At 37.5% G+C, this 18,315-nt stretch overlaps 1 protein-coding gene across 2 annotated transcripts; it reads left to right on the top strand.

The window, feature by feature from the left end:
• Nucleotides 1–154: 154 nt before the first annotated feature.
• igsf5b (immunoglobulin superfamily, member 5b) lies at nucleotides 155–11,138 on the top strand. Of its 2 annotated transcripts, none has more exons than XM_079480977.1 (9): nucleotides 155–295; nucleotides 1,297–1,390; nucleotides 3,277–3,597; nucleotides 7,571–7,864; nucleotides 7,977–8,087; nucleotides 8,850–8,874; nucleotides 9,194–9,297; nucleotides 9,593–9,657; nucleotides 10,760–11,138. In XM_079480977.1, exons 2-9 carry the CDS (start codon nucleotides 1,342–1,344, stop codon nucleotides 10,841–10,843), a joined length of 1,053 nt encoding a protein of 350 aa, XP_079337103.1. In that variant the 5' UTR covers nucleotides 155–295; nucleotides 1,297–1,341; the 3' UTR covers nucleotides 10,844–11,138. The 2 variants fall into 2 exon arrangements, with proteins under 2 accessions (XP_079337103.1, XP_079337104.1); XM_079480978.1 differs by having other exon boundaries at nucleotides 9,593–9,739; nucleotides 10,760–10,885.
• Nucleotides 11,139–18,315: the final 7,177 nt, after the last annotated feature.

Here is an 18,315-nt window from a genome sequence, read left to right on the forward strand (position 1 = left end):
AAATGTCTGGTATAGTGTTTAAAATATCACATTCAATTCAACAATAGGGGGCTTGTTCAACCCATAATAGAAACTGTTATAACGCATTGTTCTCCCAGGAATGAGTAATGGCCAGCCGGTGAGTATTTGTCGTTTTCAGCTCAAGGCTAAAAACAGATTCGCTTTTAGTAATATTTACTTGCCAGTTTTGGCCACATCCCATAGCTTCCCAAGAATGGCTTAACATTGGGAAGCATGCTCCCTTCCCGACCTAAAGTCTCTGGAATACTGTCCGTCTCATCCTTGAACAGTTAAGGTAAGAATATAGCACATCTAAGAAATATGCATTGGAGGATGAATGTTTTTGCACAGAATATTAGAAATGACTTACAAGCTTACTAGAACTTTAAAAACATGAACCTTTACATCTCCTGGTAGGACTTAAAGAAACTTAAAAACATTTATTCTCATTCAAAATGATCTCACTTTTGTGATGTGTGGTGTGTTTTGTACATGTAGCAATAATAGTTGAATAGAAGCCAAACATCTCAGTAAGAACACTGAAGAATTTCAATAGAAATGACATTATTACTGGCTGCAGTTTGCCAGTAACTTACTGTAGATTTACATTTTGCAACAGGTTTGTTCAAAGATTAATGATCATGAACCATTAACAAGTCCTTATCTTTATAGAAAAACACAGCAAAGCATCTTTGATTAATACTGTTGCCAATAAAACAGATAAATATACATCTACGGTAAGTAACTGGCAACTAGTTGCATAAGTACGTGAGTCGTATTTTGGGCATAAGAGAGTATCTGGGTTCGATTTTTAATCAAAACAAACTTCATTCAATGTAATTGTCTCATTATAATGTTTCAAGCCTATTCTACTATTTTAACAGAAGACTAGCAAGTCGCTGCCTAACATCTCCTTCTGTTTGCAATTTTCTGTGAAACAATATTTGTGAATAGTAGTTGCAAACGCAAAAGAAAATATCTCTTTATCCATCCATTCCCTAAACCCACTTGCAAGGTCATTGTGGCTGGAGCCAGAAAAAAGAGATTTATTGTATTATTATAATTATCATCTTTCTGAGCAAAACATGACAATGTGACACATGCAAAATTGGAATGAATGCAAAATGGGTTATATTACATAACTTATCCCATTTTAGGCACAATATACTTAAACTGAGGGCTATTCAATTCATGACATTGGTGACTGCACTGTCACACTAGCTCGGTTTATATTGTAATGGTCTATGATTTGTGTGAAAAAATATTTAGTGATTATTTCAAATGTTATCTTTGCAGTGTCCTCGCAGAGTAGAACAATGGCTTGACTGTTTTTCGGACAATATGCATGGCCACAACCTTCAGCTAAACTTGCTTCTTTGTACGATTCAAGGTGAGCGTGTCATCCAAGTGAAAGGTTTGTGTGTTTACACGGCGACATGATTGTGCTCTCAACAAAATGAGCTATAGGATTAAAACCCATCATTTATGTACATTGACCAAAGTAGGAATTATGTTAATGTTAAAATCATATTAAAAGTCCTCATCATGTTGGTTTGGGATACACATACCATACCATAATAATATTATCCTCCTTTAACATGTTCATATGTATACACGTCATAGTTTGGACGTTATTCTAACCATGTCATATCACCAAAATACCAAATGACCTGATATGGTCAATGCTTTGATATAGTTATACGTATATAGAACGATTCATTCTTTTCAACAGGCTTTTAAATGAGTAATCGCGATTAATCGAAACCAGAATAAAAGTTTGTGTTTACATAAAGCCGTGGAGAGAATTAAGAGACCTCTTCATATTTTGAATTTAATCACCTCAGGAGTGACAAAAAGTCAACAGCATAACAAGACACATGAAAACTGATAAAAGTCCAGGTTATCACATTAAAAATAAATAAAAACATGTGAAAATAGACTGTTGCATTGCTTTAATGTGAATATGAACTTTCTGCATTTTTACTGTTATTTTCTGAAATGCTATATTTTTATTAGAAATTTAGGAGAAATAAATAAATAAATATAGTAAATTCAGAAAAAATGGCGCTTTGAAACTGTGCTCTTATTTTTTCCTGCGGTTGTATGTCTGTGTACTCTGGATATTCAATTTGTGATTATAAAAACATATTTATACATGCATATATTTAAGAGAAATAGAAAATGTAAACTGTTATGAACCATTAGGCCTACATTTAATTCAAATGATTGGTTAATATAAATACATGTAAATATTTCCTATATACAGTTGTGTTAAAAATAATTGTGTTCAATAAAAGCGCATAAAAAGCTAATATTTCTAAATGGTTTTACTTTCCATTTTTTAAAATGATATTTAAAACACTATAAATTCAGTTTCACATCAAAGCATTAACAAGTCTGCATTATTTGTTAACAGAAAGCAAAGAAAGGGAACGTTAATATGTTTTTATGAACATTTTACTCTTCAAACACTTAAACCTTCAAATGACAGAATTTTATTGCATAACTATTGTTTTTGATATTGGCTGAGCTTCTGTGTTGCATCACAAGTATATTAGCCTGGGTTGAAAACACTGCACAGTTCTTGTGAATGTTTGGGTTTTGTTTCAAAAACTCAATATATATATCGTGTCCCCAAGTTTTCAATGGGGTTGATGATGGAGAATTGAGCCAGCCACTCCATTACCTCAGTCCTTTTCATCTATAACTAAGATGTTGCTCGCGTACTCGTGTCTTTGGGTTCATTGTGGTGTAGAAATCCCCATTTGAGGGGTATTTCCTTTTCGGCATAGTTTCTTCCAATATTGGGATGTACTCGAATCGATTGTGATGTATGGAACGAATCCATAATACCTGGTAGGCACAACAACATTTTCTTTCCTTCTTCCTTACTAAAGGACACATGTTTTTCACAGAATGAATGATTCTCCGGTTGAATTCCACACTGCTATTATTACGAACGGACTCATTTTATTTAATAAGTCCATTCAGAACAAGCCATTTGCATGTAATGAAAGACAAGTCTATTACACTTCTACATCTATACAAGTAAATGATTTGCAATGCAGAAATATAAAAGAAACGAATACGCACAGTACAGAGCCATATACAGTATTATATAAACACAAACTTATTCTGGATGCAATTAATCGTGAATAATCATTTGACAGCCCAAATATGAATAAAACTCAATGTAATACATAATCATTTATAATAGAACACTGTGGTCATTTATAAACAAGAATATAATACCAATGATATCTCTCTTCTTCTCAGCTGTAGCCTCTTTTATCCAGCTGGAGCCCATGATGGTGACTGTGTTGCGGGATAGTGCCGTACACTTTAACTGCAGCACTAATGAATCCTGGGATGTCATGACGTGGCTGTTGGATGGAAGAACAATTCTCACCATCTCAGTACAGCATGGTCCTCTGGGCAGTGATGAGATTGTGTCTACGTTAAATCACTCCACGTCAGCTCTCTCAGTGTGGGAGTTAATCCTGATGAATGCCCCATTTAAACCTACAGCGCAGGAGGTCCGATGTGAGTTCCTGCCTACGAAAACCAGCAGACCCTCTTCGGCCCTGTTTGTGCAAGGTATTTGTCCGAGTTAAACAAGTTCAATGATATTTGTCATCAATTATTTTGCCAAATGCATCATTTTTGCAGAAGCACAATACACCATTAGGACGACATTTCACAGCTTGGGCCCGACGCACCGTGCCATAATAATTATATAGATAGTAGAAAGAAAGGAAAAACCATGAATGAAATCACTTTGAATATTTATTATGAGCATTATTTATTTATTTAAAGTCACCATGAAACGGAAGTTGTGATCGTCGTCTTTTCCGTATCGTGTGAAACAGATGCAGAAATTTGTAAAAAAAAAAGTAGAGCGGGACTTTTTGTTGGGCAAATTAATTAAATAAATAAAGTAATGATGCCAGTAATGAATCTTTTATAATAATTTTTGCAGCGCTGCATAAGAATTGCACGGTGGCTGTTCAGCAAATTCAGTATATTGTGGTAATATTGGTATCGTAACCTCTTTTGGCCATGAGAATGTGTATTTTCACATGTAGTGACAGTTTATATAAAATGTACTTAAAATAAAATTAGTAATGTACACATTGTCTTTTAAACCACATCTATTTTTGATGATGTCACTACTTCAAATATAAGGAGGATCAAATATTTTCGTAACTATTGCATATTCGTTTGAATTGTATGTTGTGAATCACACGAAAACGTACGATTACCTAGAAAAAGCAATACTGTAGCCCCACCGCCCAACCCCTACCCTAACCCGCACATTTCATTTACATTTAGTCATTGGTCTAAACTAATCGGTCAGGTGGTGATGGAAGAGATTCTTAAAGATAGCTACAGAATGTACAAATGTGGAACCGATCCAGATGTGGAACGTCACCTATTTGGGATGTTGAGACGTTGTTTGTTTGCAGCGTGGGATCTGGCGGGTACATAAGTCTGTATTAGCGAGTGAAGATATGTTGGTGCAGAACCAGTGGTGGTCTTGTGGGCTAATAGCGACTATAGGGAGCCAATTTAACTTCATGAAGAGAGGAGTGACGTGTGCTGTCTTCGGTTCATTGAAGACCACTCTTGCCGCTGCATTCTGGATCATCTGTAGAGGTTTGGTTGTGTAGGCCGGAGGTCCAGCCAGTAGCGCATTGCAATAGTCCAGTCTGGACAGGACGAGAGCCTGGACTAGGATTTGAGTTGCATGCTTGGACAGGAAAGGTCACATTTTTCTAATGTTGTAGAGCAGGGGTTCCCAAAGTAGAGGTCGGGAACCCCGGGGGAATCGCAAGGCCACGTGGGTGGGATGATTTCCAGAGATCTTTTTATTTGATAGGAATAGCGTATTTAATCAATAGTTAAGTAAAAAAAGTTTATTAGGATATTGGGGGTTTTGAGTCCCTGGCACAATTATTTTTGGGAAAAGTTTGGGAACGCATGTTGTAGAGGATGAATACGAAAGTAAAATTAAGATGTACGAATGAGATCGTCATAGGACAGTTACGTTTCTGCAGTTTTGTTGTGTTGAAATGTACAACAGAATAACGAAGTTTGACAGACGGTGCAAATTCTGTTTTGTTTTTCTCTTGGAATGTGCATAAAACGTTTAGGAAAACTCCATTGACATTTATCTGAACGCAATTAAATGACGATGAATAGAGTCCATTGGCTGAAAAGCTGTAATAAATATGATCATTTCATTTGAAAACCTGTTTAGCGTTTCACATCGAACAGTAAACTAGTTTGTTTCATGTGATTCATGGGATCTTTTCTAAAAACGAGTCACATCAACCTGCACAGAATTTCTTTTTTATCCATAAAACAAAGTAAGAATAAAACATCTTTTGCGTAATGATAATAAAATAAGATTCATACACTTAATTCACAAATATGCGATATGTAAGCAAAGAAGCAGTCAGGCTTTATATAAAAGAGCTGATTTAGGTGCAGCCATTGACCGAGGTTGTTTTCACTGCGTCTCTGCTCCGAGTAAAGACTGCTGCTCTGGCAGTTTTGACGGAGAGAATGACATTGTCAATGCCGGTGCGAGAGCCCCTGGGATGGGAATCGATTGGGGGCTGTTCTAAATACCAACTGCTAACCCACTGCGCAGGGTGGCAAACAAAGACCGAGAGCAGAGACTATAATCTGTGATTCACAGTCCATCAGCGTTCACCTGATCTGGTCATTCTAATGAAAGTGCTTCTTATCGGTGTAGAACCGGTTTGTGACTCTTATAGTCCTTTAAATAAGCTATCAGAGTCGCTAACACATTATAAATATGTATATAACATTAGATTTGCATTTATTATAGATTGAATATTTCATTATTATCAAAATGATTTTGAGCCTCCTACACATTGCTTTACATTTAGCTTCAAAAGCAAATAAGACTTGCTTTGTTTGACTTTTCTTATCCGTCTCACTTCATTCTGTTAAATAAATACAAGATCTCTGTTTGGTTAATAGAGGCATTTCCACTGGATGTGTGGGCGCTTTTGAATGAATTGGTCATCTTGGCGTTTTCAGCAGTCAGCATCTCTTGCTGTGATTTGTGGCACATTGGGGTAGACGTACAGTTGGAGGTCGGCCACAAATCTCCTGGGCACTGCAAATTCGTCCCTCTCATCCCGTTACAAAAGACTCCCATCCACTTACATGGGCAGGAATAAACACAAGCAAACCCAATAAGTGTTCTTTATCAAGACAAAAGTATTTTCCAAATGCCTTTTCTCATCCACTAAATAAACTGCTATTAAAATGAATATTATATGTGTTAATACGAATAGGTTGTGAGTTGAGAGGCGGTCCCCCTCTCATCCGCTCTTCCTCTACAGATGAGCTGTGCTGCAGGCTTAAGGATGTAAATCAGGAATGTCAGTTGATAGGACACGGGATTGCTCACAAAGCTTTTCATTAGAGGCGGCCATCCATATTTCTCCCGGATTAAATGTTGTTTCTTACACCGTAATGTTCTCTGCCTGCGCTTTGAATGATATTTGTATCATTTGTGTAGTTTTGAATGACATCAAGTTCCAATGTAAAAACATATTTTGTTGCGTTTTCAATACATATATATTTCAATGCGGTGATGTAGCCCATGAAAACCTAAAGTTTAAAGCTTTTGTCATGTTCCTAGCATTGTTTTGTTTTGCATAACATAAATATGGATTCTTCTGTGTAAATATAGACTCGGAGGTGCATGAGGTACTACAGTTTATGATAAACACTTAGCTCGCATACAAAAACGCCTTTACAAGTGCTGCGGTCATGGTTAAATAAGACAAAGCAACAGTTTCAACTAATAACTCTTCATCTCTCTGTAATGATCCTCCGTACTTGCATTGTGTCTCTTTCTCTCAGGGGTAAATTTAAAGCCCATAATGTGCCCTTTGGTTTAAAAAGACAATTTGGCTGTCAAGCATGTGCTATCTCATTGCCATAACAGCAATAAACAATCATTCATTTAAAAAGGAGGGAATGCCCTGTCCAATACACTGTAGTGGAGAAAAGACACAGCGGTCTTCGTTGGAAGATGATGCTCTCTGGATTAGTATCCCAAATGCCATATAACATCAAACCTGACTTTGGTTCAAATTGTTTTAAAGAAACAAGTATTCAAGTATTTGTAATATCAAGGATCAGATCCTATTTAGTTTCCTATTCTAATAAAACATTAATGTATTAATGCTATATTTAAAGGGGGGGATCCGGGACCCCCTAATTAAACATTAGGAAAAAAACATGAGAGGGTTCCCATGATGCATGTGTTTCTGAATAAAATGGTGACAAAACTGAAATTTGTACAGATAAGATAAAGTTGTTTAACAAAATTGTCTAATAAAAACTACTTTTTTTAAGATCATTTAAGCCACCCCCCCAAATAAATAAAATATTTTGGTGGGGACATGGTTCAATTCGAGCACTTTTTTATGTGCTAATAGATTTGCACAACAATCATAGTTAAAATCCCTTTCAAACTTGTAATGTCGGTCAAAATGATCATTTCTTGTCTTTGTAATAACAGAAAAAGGAAATGTCAGCATTGTGGAGGGTGACATGTCGGCTCAAGAGGGGACACTTGTGATGTTTCATTGCCAGGCAATGGGCTGGTATCCAAGCCCTACAATATTCTGGGCCATGAGCAACAGCACTGTGGACAGAAGTGACTTTAACACCAGTGATCTTCGGGACCCCGACGGCCTGTTTAACTCCTTCAGTGTACTTCGTATAAAAGCGGAAATGAGCACCACAGTCGAATGTCGGGTGTCTGTGTCTGCTGCTCTTGCACATCAAACCAGCAGCGTCAAACTGACTGTAGGTAAGAGTCACTCTTTAACAAACAACCCCTATGGGGATCGTGCATTTTGTTTAGTAAAACAAATGTGTACTTGTAAGTCACATGACCATAAATGTATGAATGTGTTTTGCAGTGCAATCGACACAGAACTACATGGTTGTGATTGCAGTAACGGTGGTATTGTGTACGGTCGTTCTGCTGGTCGCTCTCGTCCTGACCCTATACTGCAAACGAAAACTTACAAGTAAGCAAATGCATTAGAATTCTCAATAAAGTTACTTGGTAATGGTCAAATATGTGAGATGTTTTCTCGTTCTGTGCAACTGAACAAATGTATGCCACTTTAACACTTTGATCCATAACAAATGCTTGGAAATAAAGATGGCCACCTGCTTTGCACTTTGACAAGCGGCCATTTCTCATATTTGTCAAGATATTTGGTATTGAATTTCAGTTTGTGGATGTTCCATTGTTCACAAAAAAACAAAGTCAAAGTTTCAAAGCCTTTATGAACATCATGGTTTATCACATTCAAACGAATAACATATACTGCACAATAAAGCTTTTGGGACCTCTTGTTCCTGGTTCCCTGGACTTTTTGTGGTACAGAAGACTCAATTCCTACCAAAGACCATCTTTCAGGGTTATTTAACAATGTTTGCTCAGCAAGCAGCGGTCCTTTGTGTACTTTTTGATTTAAGAAATGATCTTTGATTTGAGATACTGAACAGTGCATGCTTTACATTTAACAGCTGTGGTTTCATTTAGCGAAATCCATGATGTCAATAAATGTTTTTAAGAATTGCACAGTATTTAATACATGAACGATGTTAATGGTATTTCATTTTATGTGTAATGTTTCATTAAAAACAAAAAGTATATATATATTCAGTTAAATGTGCTGAGACCAAAAGTCAGAGCATTGTCATTTTAATCTGCGTTTATAATGTCAGTGTGTTACTTGATAAGCGTTTTACTGACACCGTTGTTCTCTCTTCTATTATAGAAACCACCTTTAAAAATACATTCAGGTAGGACATTTCTTCCTTGGAAACATACCTACACTACAAGACTTTTAAAATCTGAACTATACATCATACACTTGCAGACTTTTTGAAAGTTTCAGATAACAAAAACACACTAAAGGATCAAAACCGCAGACTGGCACAGACCTTCTCCAACAAGTCCAGACTGAAAATCTGGGCAGAAGTCTTGTAGGTTATTTTATCCTTTAGTCCCTAAAAATCCTACTGCAACACAGGACAACCAAAAACACCCGAAGCAAAGACGCAAACATTATGCTTTTTTCATTAACAAACCACGCGGTTGTAATGGAGTGTGTTTGTCCAGCTCCTCCTCTCTATGGACCGTCAACTTGAATGGGATGGGAACATCGGTTGCTGTGGAAACCAGAGGCAAGATTAACCAAGGATACCACGCTGAAGACGTAACAGGTGAAAACACCAAATAATAGCTCGGAATCACTTGAACAATATGTGAAATGATCATCATACAGTCATTTCAAAGAATCGTCATTGCAAAACAGGAGGTACTGGTAATTTGGTTACTATCATTATTTATTATCTGACATAGAAAATTGTATTCCATCATTACGGCTGTCATTCAGTTTAATGTTATGAAAGGATCTTTAAAAAAAGCTGAAACAACACAAATAGCAGTATGTACAGCGTCTTATGTTTAAGACTTGCATTTGTCTCTAAACTGCCTTCATACATCTCATTTCCACAGGTTCAGGACACAGCGACCTTTCGAACAGAGATGACAGCGTGACAAACATCACGAGCCCTCCACGGGTAAGAAAACAGAGACAGACAGAGAGACCTCTGCATTATTCAAAACTCTGACACCTCACTCCGAAGTCTTCTGCCACTTTGGGTAAAATGCTTACAGTCGGCTATTTCTTTATATTATGGTGAATAATAATCAAATCTTCTCTGTAAACACTTTTCCCGTAGCAGAGATTCATTATTAATGTAAGTTTGACAAGGCAGATGTAGTACTGTGTTTAACGTGTCTGTGTTCTGTAATATTATGATGTCATGTCGTATTTTGTTTAACCCCGTCCTAGTGTTTCCAGGTGTTCCTCGTTTTCCCTCATTATTTTGTGTTTATACCCCAGTTGTTGTCATCGTTTTGTAGCGTTCAGTTCCGTGGATTCACGATCACGTCTTGTATTACGTTTCGCATGGATTCATTAAATTTGACCTGCATTTAGTTCCAGTCTCATCTTTTGTACGTTACATCCAAAACATAATCCAAGACATGACCACGAATCCATGGAAACAATAACCAGCAAAAACAATGACAACCACCGGGGTTTACTGTAAACGCCGAAAATAATGAGGGAAAACTAGGAGCGCCTGGAAACACTAGGACGGGGCTAAACAAAATACGACATGACATCATAATATAACCTTCAAGATAAAACAGAACACAGACACATAACATACTGAAAAAGACCAATGTGAGACCCTAAGACCACGCGGTGCAACATGTCAAAGTATAGTCTTTACAGAAGTGAGGGATGAAATTATATTACCCAGAAAATAGAGTATTGAACATAGATTAAAAACTGTAATGAAACATTTCATTTGAATAAAAGGGACATTTGGTTATTGTATGTAATGAATAGCGACAAGCAAACCCATTCTATTATAAAACAAATGCATTTTATTGAAAAATGAATTTGGTGTATTGTTGTATTGGGACACAAACAAGGACACCGTTTGACGGCGGTACAACGTCTGTGGAGTATATACAGATGCTCGTTATACATTTTGACACATTGCTGGTTTTCTTCTGGATTCTTTTCCTAAACACGTTTACATTAGATTCACTTATATCCTGTGGAGGTTTGGCTTGTTTTTGACAAGTTCCCGATGTTGTCATCTACAGCGCACCTCTCAGAATCATACACAAGGGGAATCAAACCTGCACAGTAAGGACGTGAAGACAGTCCGTCGGGTCACCACCGTTTGACGTCGCTGATCCCATCGTGAGAAAGGCTGTTTACATAGTTTGTCCCGAAGCGGGTTTTTCCGGGCAAGTTTTCCGTTATATGAGACAAAGCACGAAATCAAACTGACCTTATAGTAACTCCAGAGAGGTCACATCTGCCGAAGATCTCGTTGTCATCCGTGCAGTAAAACTGTGATGTGTGTTTACACTGTTCACGGCTTGGATTTCAAAGGAGACCCAGCAGGGATGTAAAACGGCGTGAAATCATGTACAGACATTCACATATTAAAACCACATATGCATAATTGTATGATTCAAGAATTTTGTCTAATCATTTTGTGTCAAACTTTTAGATGTAGCTTTCTTTTATGTATTTTCTATTTGGTATTTATTTGTTTTGTGAGTTTGATCCGTTCCAGGATATTGAACACTTAACAACTAAAGTACCACCACAGAATATCTTTAAGGAGTAGTTTACTTCAAAACTGGTTAAAAAAGTAAACAGGGTCAATTTTGAAGTGAACTACTCCTTTAAAAGTCTCAAAATCTTTAAAATAAAACCTTGATCTTTTCTTTTATAATACACGAAACATTGCATATGGTGATTATCAACTGGTGAACATTCACACAATTCTTAATTTTTATTCCTGAGCAGATGCATGACGTACTTATGAAGCACAAATGTGAGTTTGTCCTGATATAACACGTGTCCATAATGTTGAACTCGGATGGCAGGTGATGAATAAGTTAGGCTCTCCCTCGGTAGGTCGCTCACAGCTGTTGTGATATGAGAGGGTGATAACATGACGCTGTTGTTTCTGTTTGGGTCTCCAGACCAGTGTTATCTTTCCTAGACCTGCTTGTGTTACGGAGGTTTTCATTTGCCATTCACAAGAGGTGGACTGGTGATCGAGGTCAAGCAGACTTCTTTGGGGTAATGTACAGGGCGCAGTGTTTGTCTCTCAGAGACGGAGAGCGCAATGCTAACAGTGAATTATGTTTTTTGTTAAGGAGCTCAACAACATATTGACACATTTTGGCAGGCACTTTTATTCAAAGCTTCTTAGAGAGCATTGCCATTTATTTACATATCAGTGGATAAATGCATTCCCTGGGAATGCAGGCGCTTCACGTTGCCAAAGACGAAACGTTTTTTGTCTAAATGGTTCCATAAAGAACCGATAACACCCGATCTGTTTCACAAAAGGTTCTTTGTGGTGAAAATTGGTAAGACAGAGATGGTTCTTTAAAGAGTCTAAGACTAAATGGTTCTTCTATGGCATCGCTGTGAAGCAGCTTTATTTTTAAGAGCGTACCAACTAAGCTGCTTGAATGGTCTTAAAAGGACAGTTCACCTCCAAATTCTGTCATCATTTATTCACCATCATGTCATTCAAACCTGTATATGACTCGTTCTTCTAGGAGATATTTCGAGGAAGGTTTCAGTGGTTTTGTGATCAAACAATGGAAGTCAATGGAGTTTAACGTGGTTTGGTTACCGACATTCTTGAAAATATCTTCTTTTGTGCCAGAACAGAAACATCTGATATCACACCGCTTTGGAAGGAAACATGTCTTTTTGTTCGGGATAAACCATCCCTTCAAGGAAATCAGACTAAATCGTCAAAACCCATTTAGTCTTTAACACGTTTAACAAACTCGTTCACAAAAGTTGCTCCACTCCTCATGAAATTGATCCTAAATAAATTAACCCTATTAGAATCACTCAAGGCACTTTGAAACGATTGAAGTCTACTTTTGACACAATTGCGATTCGCTGCAACGCTGATGAATAACTTAGTATGTCTTTGTGATTGAAATGTAATCCTCACTAGTGCATCCACGGCCTTTAAGAGCTTCCACAGTCAGTTAAGTGACACTGTATTAAGTGACTGGCTATTAAAGGGAATTGGAGATAGAGGTAGTTGACATGGTGCTGTTAGCATAATTAAGACCCATTTAAACGTATATCACTTAAAACTGATGAAGTAAGAGGGATTAAGGGTCCAGGGTTCTCTGCCTTGTCCTGAGTCAGCTGGAATAGGCTTCTTCACTTGAAGGATGGATGGATGGAGGGATGGCAGATTAGTTGGCTTGTAACTTTAGAAACTATAGTAATACTATTATAAGAATGTGCAATGGCGGATCCAAAATAACGCTTGTTTTTACACAGATGTCCCGTCTAGATCTGTTTTTCTCAAATCGTCTTAAAATGTGATTGGTTGATAAAATATTGGCTGAAAATGATTCTTAGACAAATAATAAATGTCTAGTGACACAGAGCTGCACTTTTGGGGAAATCAACATTAAACTGCAATTGGAGATATTTATTTTGGGTCAACTTAAACCCAAAACATCTTCTGAAAAGTATTCTGATCCTTGAGTCTTGATAATAGTAAAAATATACAATACATGATAATAACATGAATATATCAAAATAATCATCAGTTATTCTCATATATTCTTTTCCCATGCCTTCTGGAACAAGATTTTTTATTTATTTACTTTATTTAAAGCAGCTTTCTGTGGTTTCTGATCAAAACGTTTTGTCCTACTATTTTAAGGAGCGGGTTAAGGAGATTAGGTAAGTAAAGAGAAATAACAAATAGAAATTTACATTTCATAATTTCAGGTATATTAAAACGTGTGTGAGTCAATATAACTCACACATTCAGTCATTGCTCAAATTTGCAAATCACAAGAGGGTTCATAGGTGATGCTTTATTCGTTTTAAGTTCTGAATGTCGAGATAAACAAAACTGCAAAAAATATTATATTGTCGATTATTTATAACGTCATGATTCATGACTGATGTGTCAATTCGCAATCTTGTGTGTTCTGCGCAGGTTCTGTGTATGTTGTTTTAATATTAAGTTACATTAATAACTGTATTAAAGCAACAATTTCCCCAATTTAAATATCTGCTGTGTATACAAGTTTGTGTGTGACCGTGTTTTAATGCCAATGTTCACTATTGCTGGCCATCAATGATAAAGCAAAAACAATCCCCTTTATGTATAATGATGTTTTACATTATACATCTGTTGGCCAAATATCTCGTCTCACGAAGGTTGGTACACACATCTCATTCTTGGGTGCCAGTGGCAATATAGATTCGAATATAAATACAAACAGTACAATAACTGACAATTATACACCAGTCTGCCAGAACAACAAAATCCATGAATGAAAAGATGATGTCAAGGAATGTCGAAGTCTCACCTTTGGCAAGACACTTTAAAATGCGATAAACGTGCAGAGAAGACTATTGTGTCATTAAAGCAAATGCAAGGGATGAGAGATATAATGACTAACACATTGCTTCAGACTATAACCAGCGGCAATAACTAAAAAATCATTATTAGGACACCGTATTTACAAAAATACATGAAGATTACATTTGCGTACTAAATCAATAGCAATGTTGTTTTGGATGTACTACATGTGCAAGGACACTCACTACACAATCTCACCCTCCGTCCTCACTTCTGATCTCTGTACGTCTAAGCAAAGTATACTCAAACCCTTTTCTGATGACCAATCGTTTGGCCAGCAAGCTGTGTCAGCTCGATTTTTGTTTGAGGGCAAATTAGCAGAGATATTTGCATATGCGCCTCTCCGCCTCTCCGTCTGTCAGAGCTGGGCTCAGATGGCACACGCAGGCTGTCACTTCAATAAATAAACCTCAAACACTTTTAGACGTACACTGAAATTCTCTTTCCTGATGAATAGGTCCGTGTAGGTTTTTGGCAGGCAGACAGGTAAGAAGTACATCAAATGTACGGGTCTAGATTTACACAATAGCGTGATCTCACAAACCCGCGTGTGGAGATGCACATCGTCGCTGTCTTTCCGGATGTCAAAATTCACAGTTTTTCAGGAAATGAAAAAAACACTTCACTTTCAAAACGATTCGATACGGTGTTATCAAAGCACTTTTAATTCTTATCGTTGGTTAGATGGTAAGTGACAAACATAAAAGGTGACTATGAGGGACAGCAGCGATGTAATACATTTAACAGGCGTTACGGACACCACAGTCGGCTTTCTTTAAGTTTGGTTTGGTGTTTTACAGTCCTGTTGTATGAGCTGACTGTTCTGTTTTGGTCGCAGGTGATTTTAGGCACTATGTTGTGTGATGTATTAAAGCGCCACAATTTGATTTATAGTTACGCTAAAACAGCTATGGACAGCTACCAAACATCGGTCTGCTGAATGTCTACTTTTCGCATCTAAGATAGCTCATCTCCTCATTACAGTATTTTAAAAAAAGGGGCTTCGGTGCCATAGAAGAACCTTTTGGTTCTTTGTGAATCAAAAGTGGTTCTTCCATGAACCTTTTAAGCGTCTATAGCACTTATATAAGTGTATATAATTGACCTAAGCCCTAGGCCACCAATTTCCGGCATTGATCGATATTTCATAGATTTATTTAGTAGTCCTTTTATTCAGTAGTAAGAACGTAACCGCGCAATAAGCGGCATAATCACAAAATCAAACACCTTATCCGCGATACTCCCCTAGCAGAGTTTATAACTTGCAGTTTATGACCGCCGAGAGCAGGAAAGAGACTGCGGTCATTCATAATGTACTTTTTCTTTGTGGTAGTATATGTAGATGCAGGTAGCTGTGGCCATGTGATGTTCTGGAGAGGACATTTCTCTCATTCCATAAAGAAATGCAATTAACAGCTGCTAAATGAATCCCTGGAGCGCGCTGGGCTCGACAAGATACACTCGACCGAAAACGCATCCTTTTTTTGCACAGGACACCATCAAAGGGAACAGACCGTGGACACGTGATGAGAAATCAAATCAGTAGAGCGTGTACCGTCAAATAGGAAACAGTAATGTCTGTGAGATTCTCAGAATTGTGTGATCTTTATAATTCTGCTGGGGTTGAGACTGGACTCTCTCTCTCTTTCTCTTCCATTGGGAGATTCTCTGCTGCATTTCCTCTGCATACACGCCTGGCCCAATCCTCTGCAGCAGCGACTCTCGTGTGATTTAAACATGTTGCGTGTGGCAGATACAAATGTGCAGGGAGCAACCCCTGACACAATGTTTACTCCCGCAGTAAACATGCATCCTAAAATACCATTCGGTTGCACTGAAGGTCTCAAAGCTTTGGACGAATACAGGAAAGAATGGGAGAATTTACAGTGTCACACGTGGAATGGTTATATCATCTCATTGAGTCTGTACACAATCATATCTGCCGACTGCAGCTGTAGGTTTGGTTCCAAATGAGCATCTGATTTCCTTTGCTGTCCGTGATTTATTCATCATTGATCTGGAGATGTGGTAGATTTCAACATTAAAGGGATATTCCACCCAAAAATGAAAGTCCTGTCATGAGTTATTCATCCTCACGTTGTTCCAAACCTATATATTTGGAAGAATTCAGTGAACTTTCCCTTTAATCCCAATTAGATTTAGAGTTTTAAGATTAGGATTAAGACATACAACATTTTAACATGTTTGTGTGTGTGTGTGTTTACTTGTACGGCTGCATTGATACAATCCGCAAAATTGCTTTAAAGAAATAAAATCAAAAACACACACGCAGTTTCTGCCAATCTCAAAATAATCTTGAGAATTTCATATTTAGAGTATTTAGTTTGATCAAATTAATAAAAGAGAGATACAGCTGTACGATTGTTTCTGGAAAAGATAAGCGCCTGGAGGCAGGCAGTGGGTAGAACTGCACCGCACACAATACATCATCGCATTGATTCACAATAATGTTTACATTATGCCCGTACACGCCGATTGTCAACAAAACACAGATAATTGACTCAGTTTGATTTACCGCATATGGTTCATGTCCGGCATCCTTTCGCGCTGGGACCGTTCCATCTATACATTTCAAACAATCCCTAAATCCAGCGTCATATCCACCGTTTACATAACATCCATCACCCAAATGCAGTGTGCAAACATACACAACTAAACTTCCGTCAGCCGAGTGAAGCGGCATCGATGGACGTGCTCTTCCTCAAGCGTTCTGTTTGACGTGTGGGCGTGCTCTTTCTCTCACGCTTGCACATGGGCATGGTCTTTCACTCTCTGGATGACACGTGGACATGCTTTTCCGGAAGAATTGTCCAATAATGGATTAAGAACCCTTGTTAAAAGATGGGAATCCATAGCTGCGTCCCAATTCTCCTACTTATACTATGCACTTGAAGTAGGTACTGTTTTTGTAGTATATAGTATATATAGTATATACATTTAAGTGTTGAGCAAAACAATATGCAAGCATTGGGACATACTAACAGGAAGCCATTGTTGCCTAGACAACATTGTGGTCATTAACTGTCACACACATCCAAATACAGCTTTTCTTCCATTAAGCTATTTATTCATTCATTATAATGTTAACTGTATACTTACATTTGTTAATTTGGTGACGCATCAGTTGTATAATTTATTTATGCAGTGGAGCGTCACTAAACTCCGCCTACTCGCGGTGAGTTGTGGGTAATATTAACTATTAGAGTTTGCATCGTTCTGCACTTTGTATTTTTACCGGAAGTAGTAGATCATCCGGGAATCTTTGGAATACTTTTTTCAACATACTACGATTTGGGACGTACTAATTCTCCTTTCGAACACTATTTAGGAAGGATAGTATGCCGGTTGGGACGCCGCCCATGTTTGAAAAAAACGTATCGAAATACTATACTAACAACCAGCACGTTTAACAGTGTGATGAAGTCATAATGCGTGAAATAGCATGTTACCTCCACTTTAACAACATTATAAGGTTATACAGTAGTATACACAGTAATTCTAAACTCTCATAGCTCCGCCTTTAATCGTCATTCATTCACGCATCTTTTTATCCCGAGTCATTTGGAAACTTCAGGGATTTTGCATTTTTTGACACTTGCTTACACGAATTAACTTTGTGACCGTATATTAAGAGGATACTCTACGCAAAAATGAACCACATCCGCCACATAAATTTTTTTTTTTGTTGGGTTGATCACAAAGAGCGATATTTTGGAATAATGTAAGCAACCAACAGTTCAAAAGCACCATCGACTGCCATAGTTTGGTTCTGTTGAACACAAAAGAAGATATTTTGAGGAATGTAGGAAAACAACCAGTTCCGGGGCACCTTTGACTACCATTACAATTTTTCCTACTTCAAGTAATGGTGCTTCATAACTGTTGGTTGCTCGCGTTATTCCAAAATATCCCTCTTTGTGTTCAACCCAACAAAGAAATGTACACGTTTCTGAGACAACTAGAGGTTGAGTAATGCATGGCAGCATTTCATTTTTGGGTGGAGTATCCCTTTAAGGCGCATACAGTATACTTCCAATGGATGAAACGGTCCGATACGTCCTGTACACAATCATTTTATTGTGTAATTAATATTGCTAATTTTCATCTTATAAAAATGTGCAATAATAGCATTCTACATATTTTCCCTGTTTTCTGTCATTTTCCTATTTCGACATCACGTTTTCCAACGTCACTCGG

The sequence above is a fragment of the Barbatula barbatula genome, assembly GCF_947034865.1.
Source record: "Barbatula barbatula genome assembly, chromosome: 19".
Lineage (NCBI taxonomy): Eukaryota > Metazoa > Chordata > Actinopteri > Cypriniformes > Nemacheilidae > Barbatula > Barbatula barbatula.

Coding starts and splice junctions, on each gene's coding strand:
- igsf5b (XM_079480977.1), top strand. CDS start 1,342: ATGCATGGCCACAACCTTCAGCTAAACTTGCTTCTTTGTACGATTCAA. Junction 7,865..7,976: donor CAGCGTCAAACTGACTGTAG/GTAAGAGTCACT, acceptor TGTGTTTTGCAG/TGCAATCGACACAGAACTAC. Junction 8,875..9,193: donor ACCTTTAAAAATACATTCAG/GTAGGACATTTC, acceptor GTGTTTGTCCAG/CTCCTCCTCTCTATGGACCG.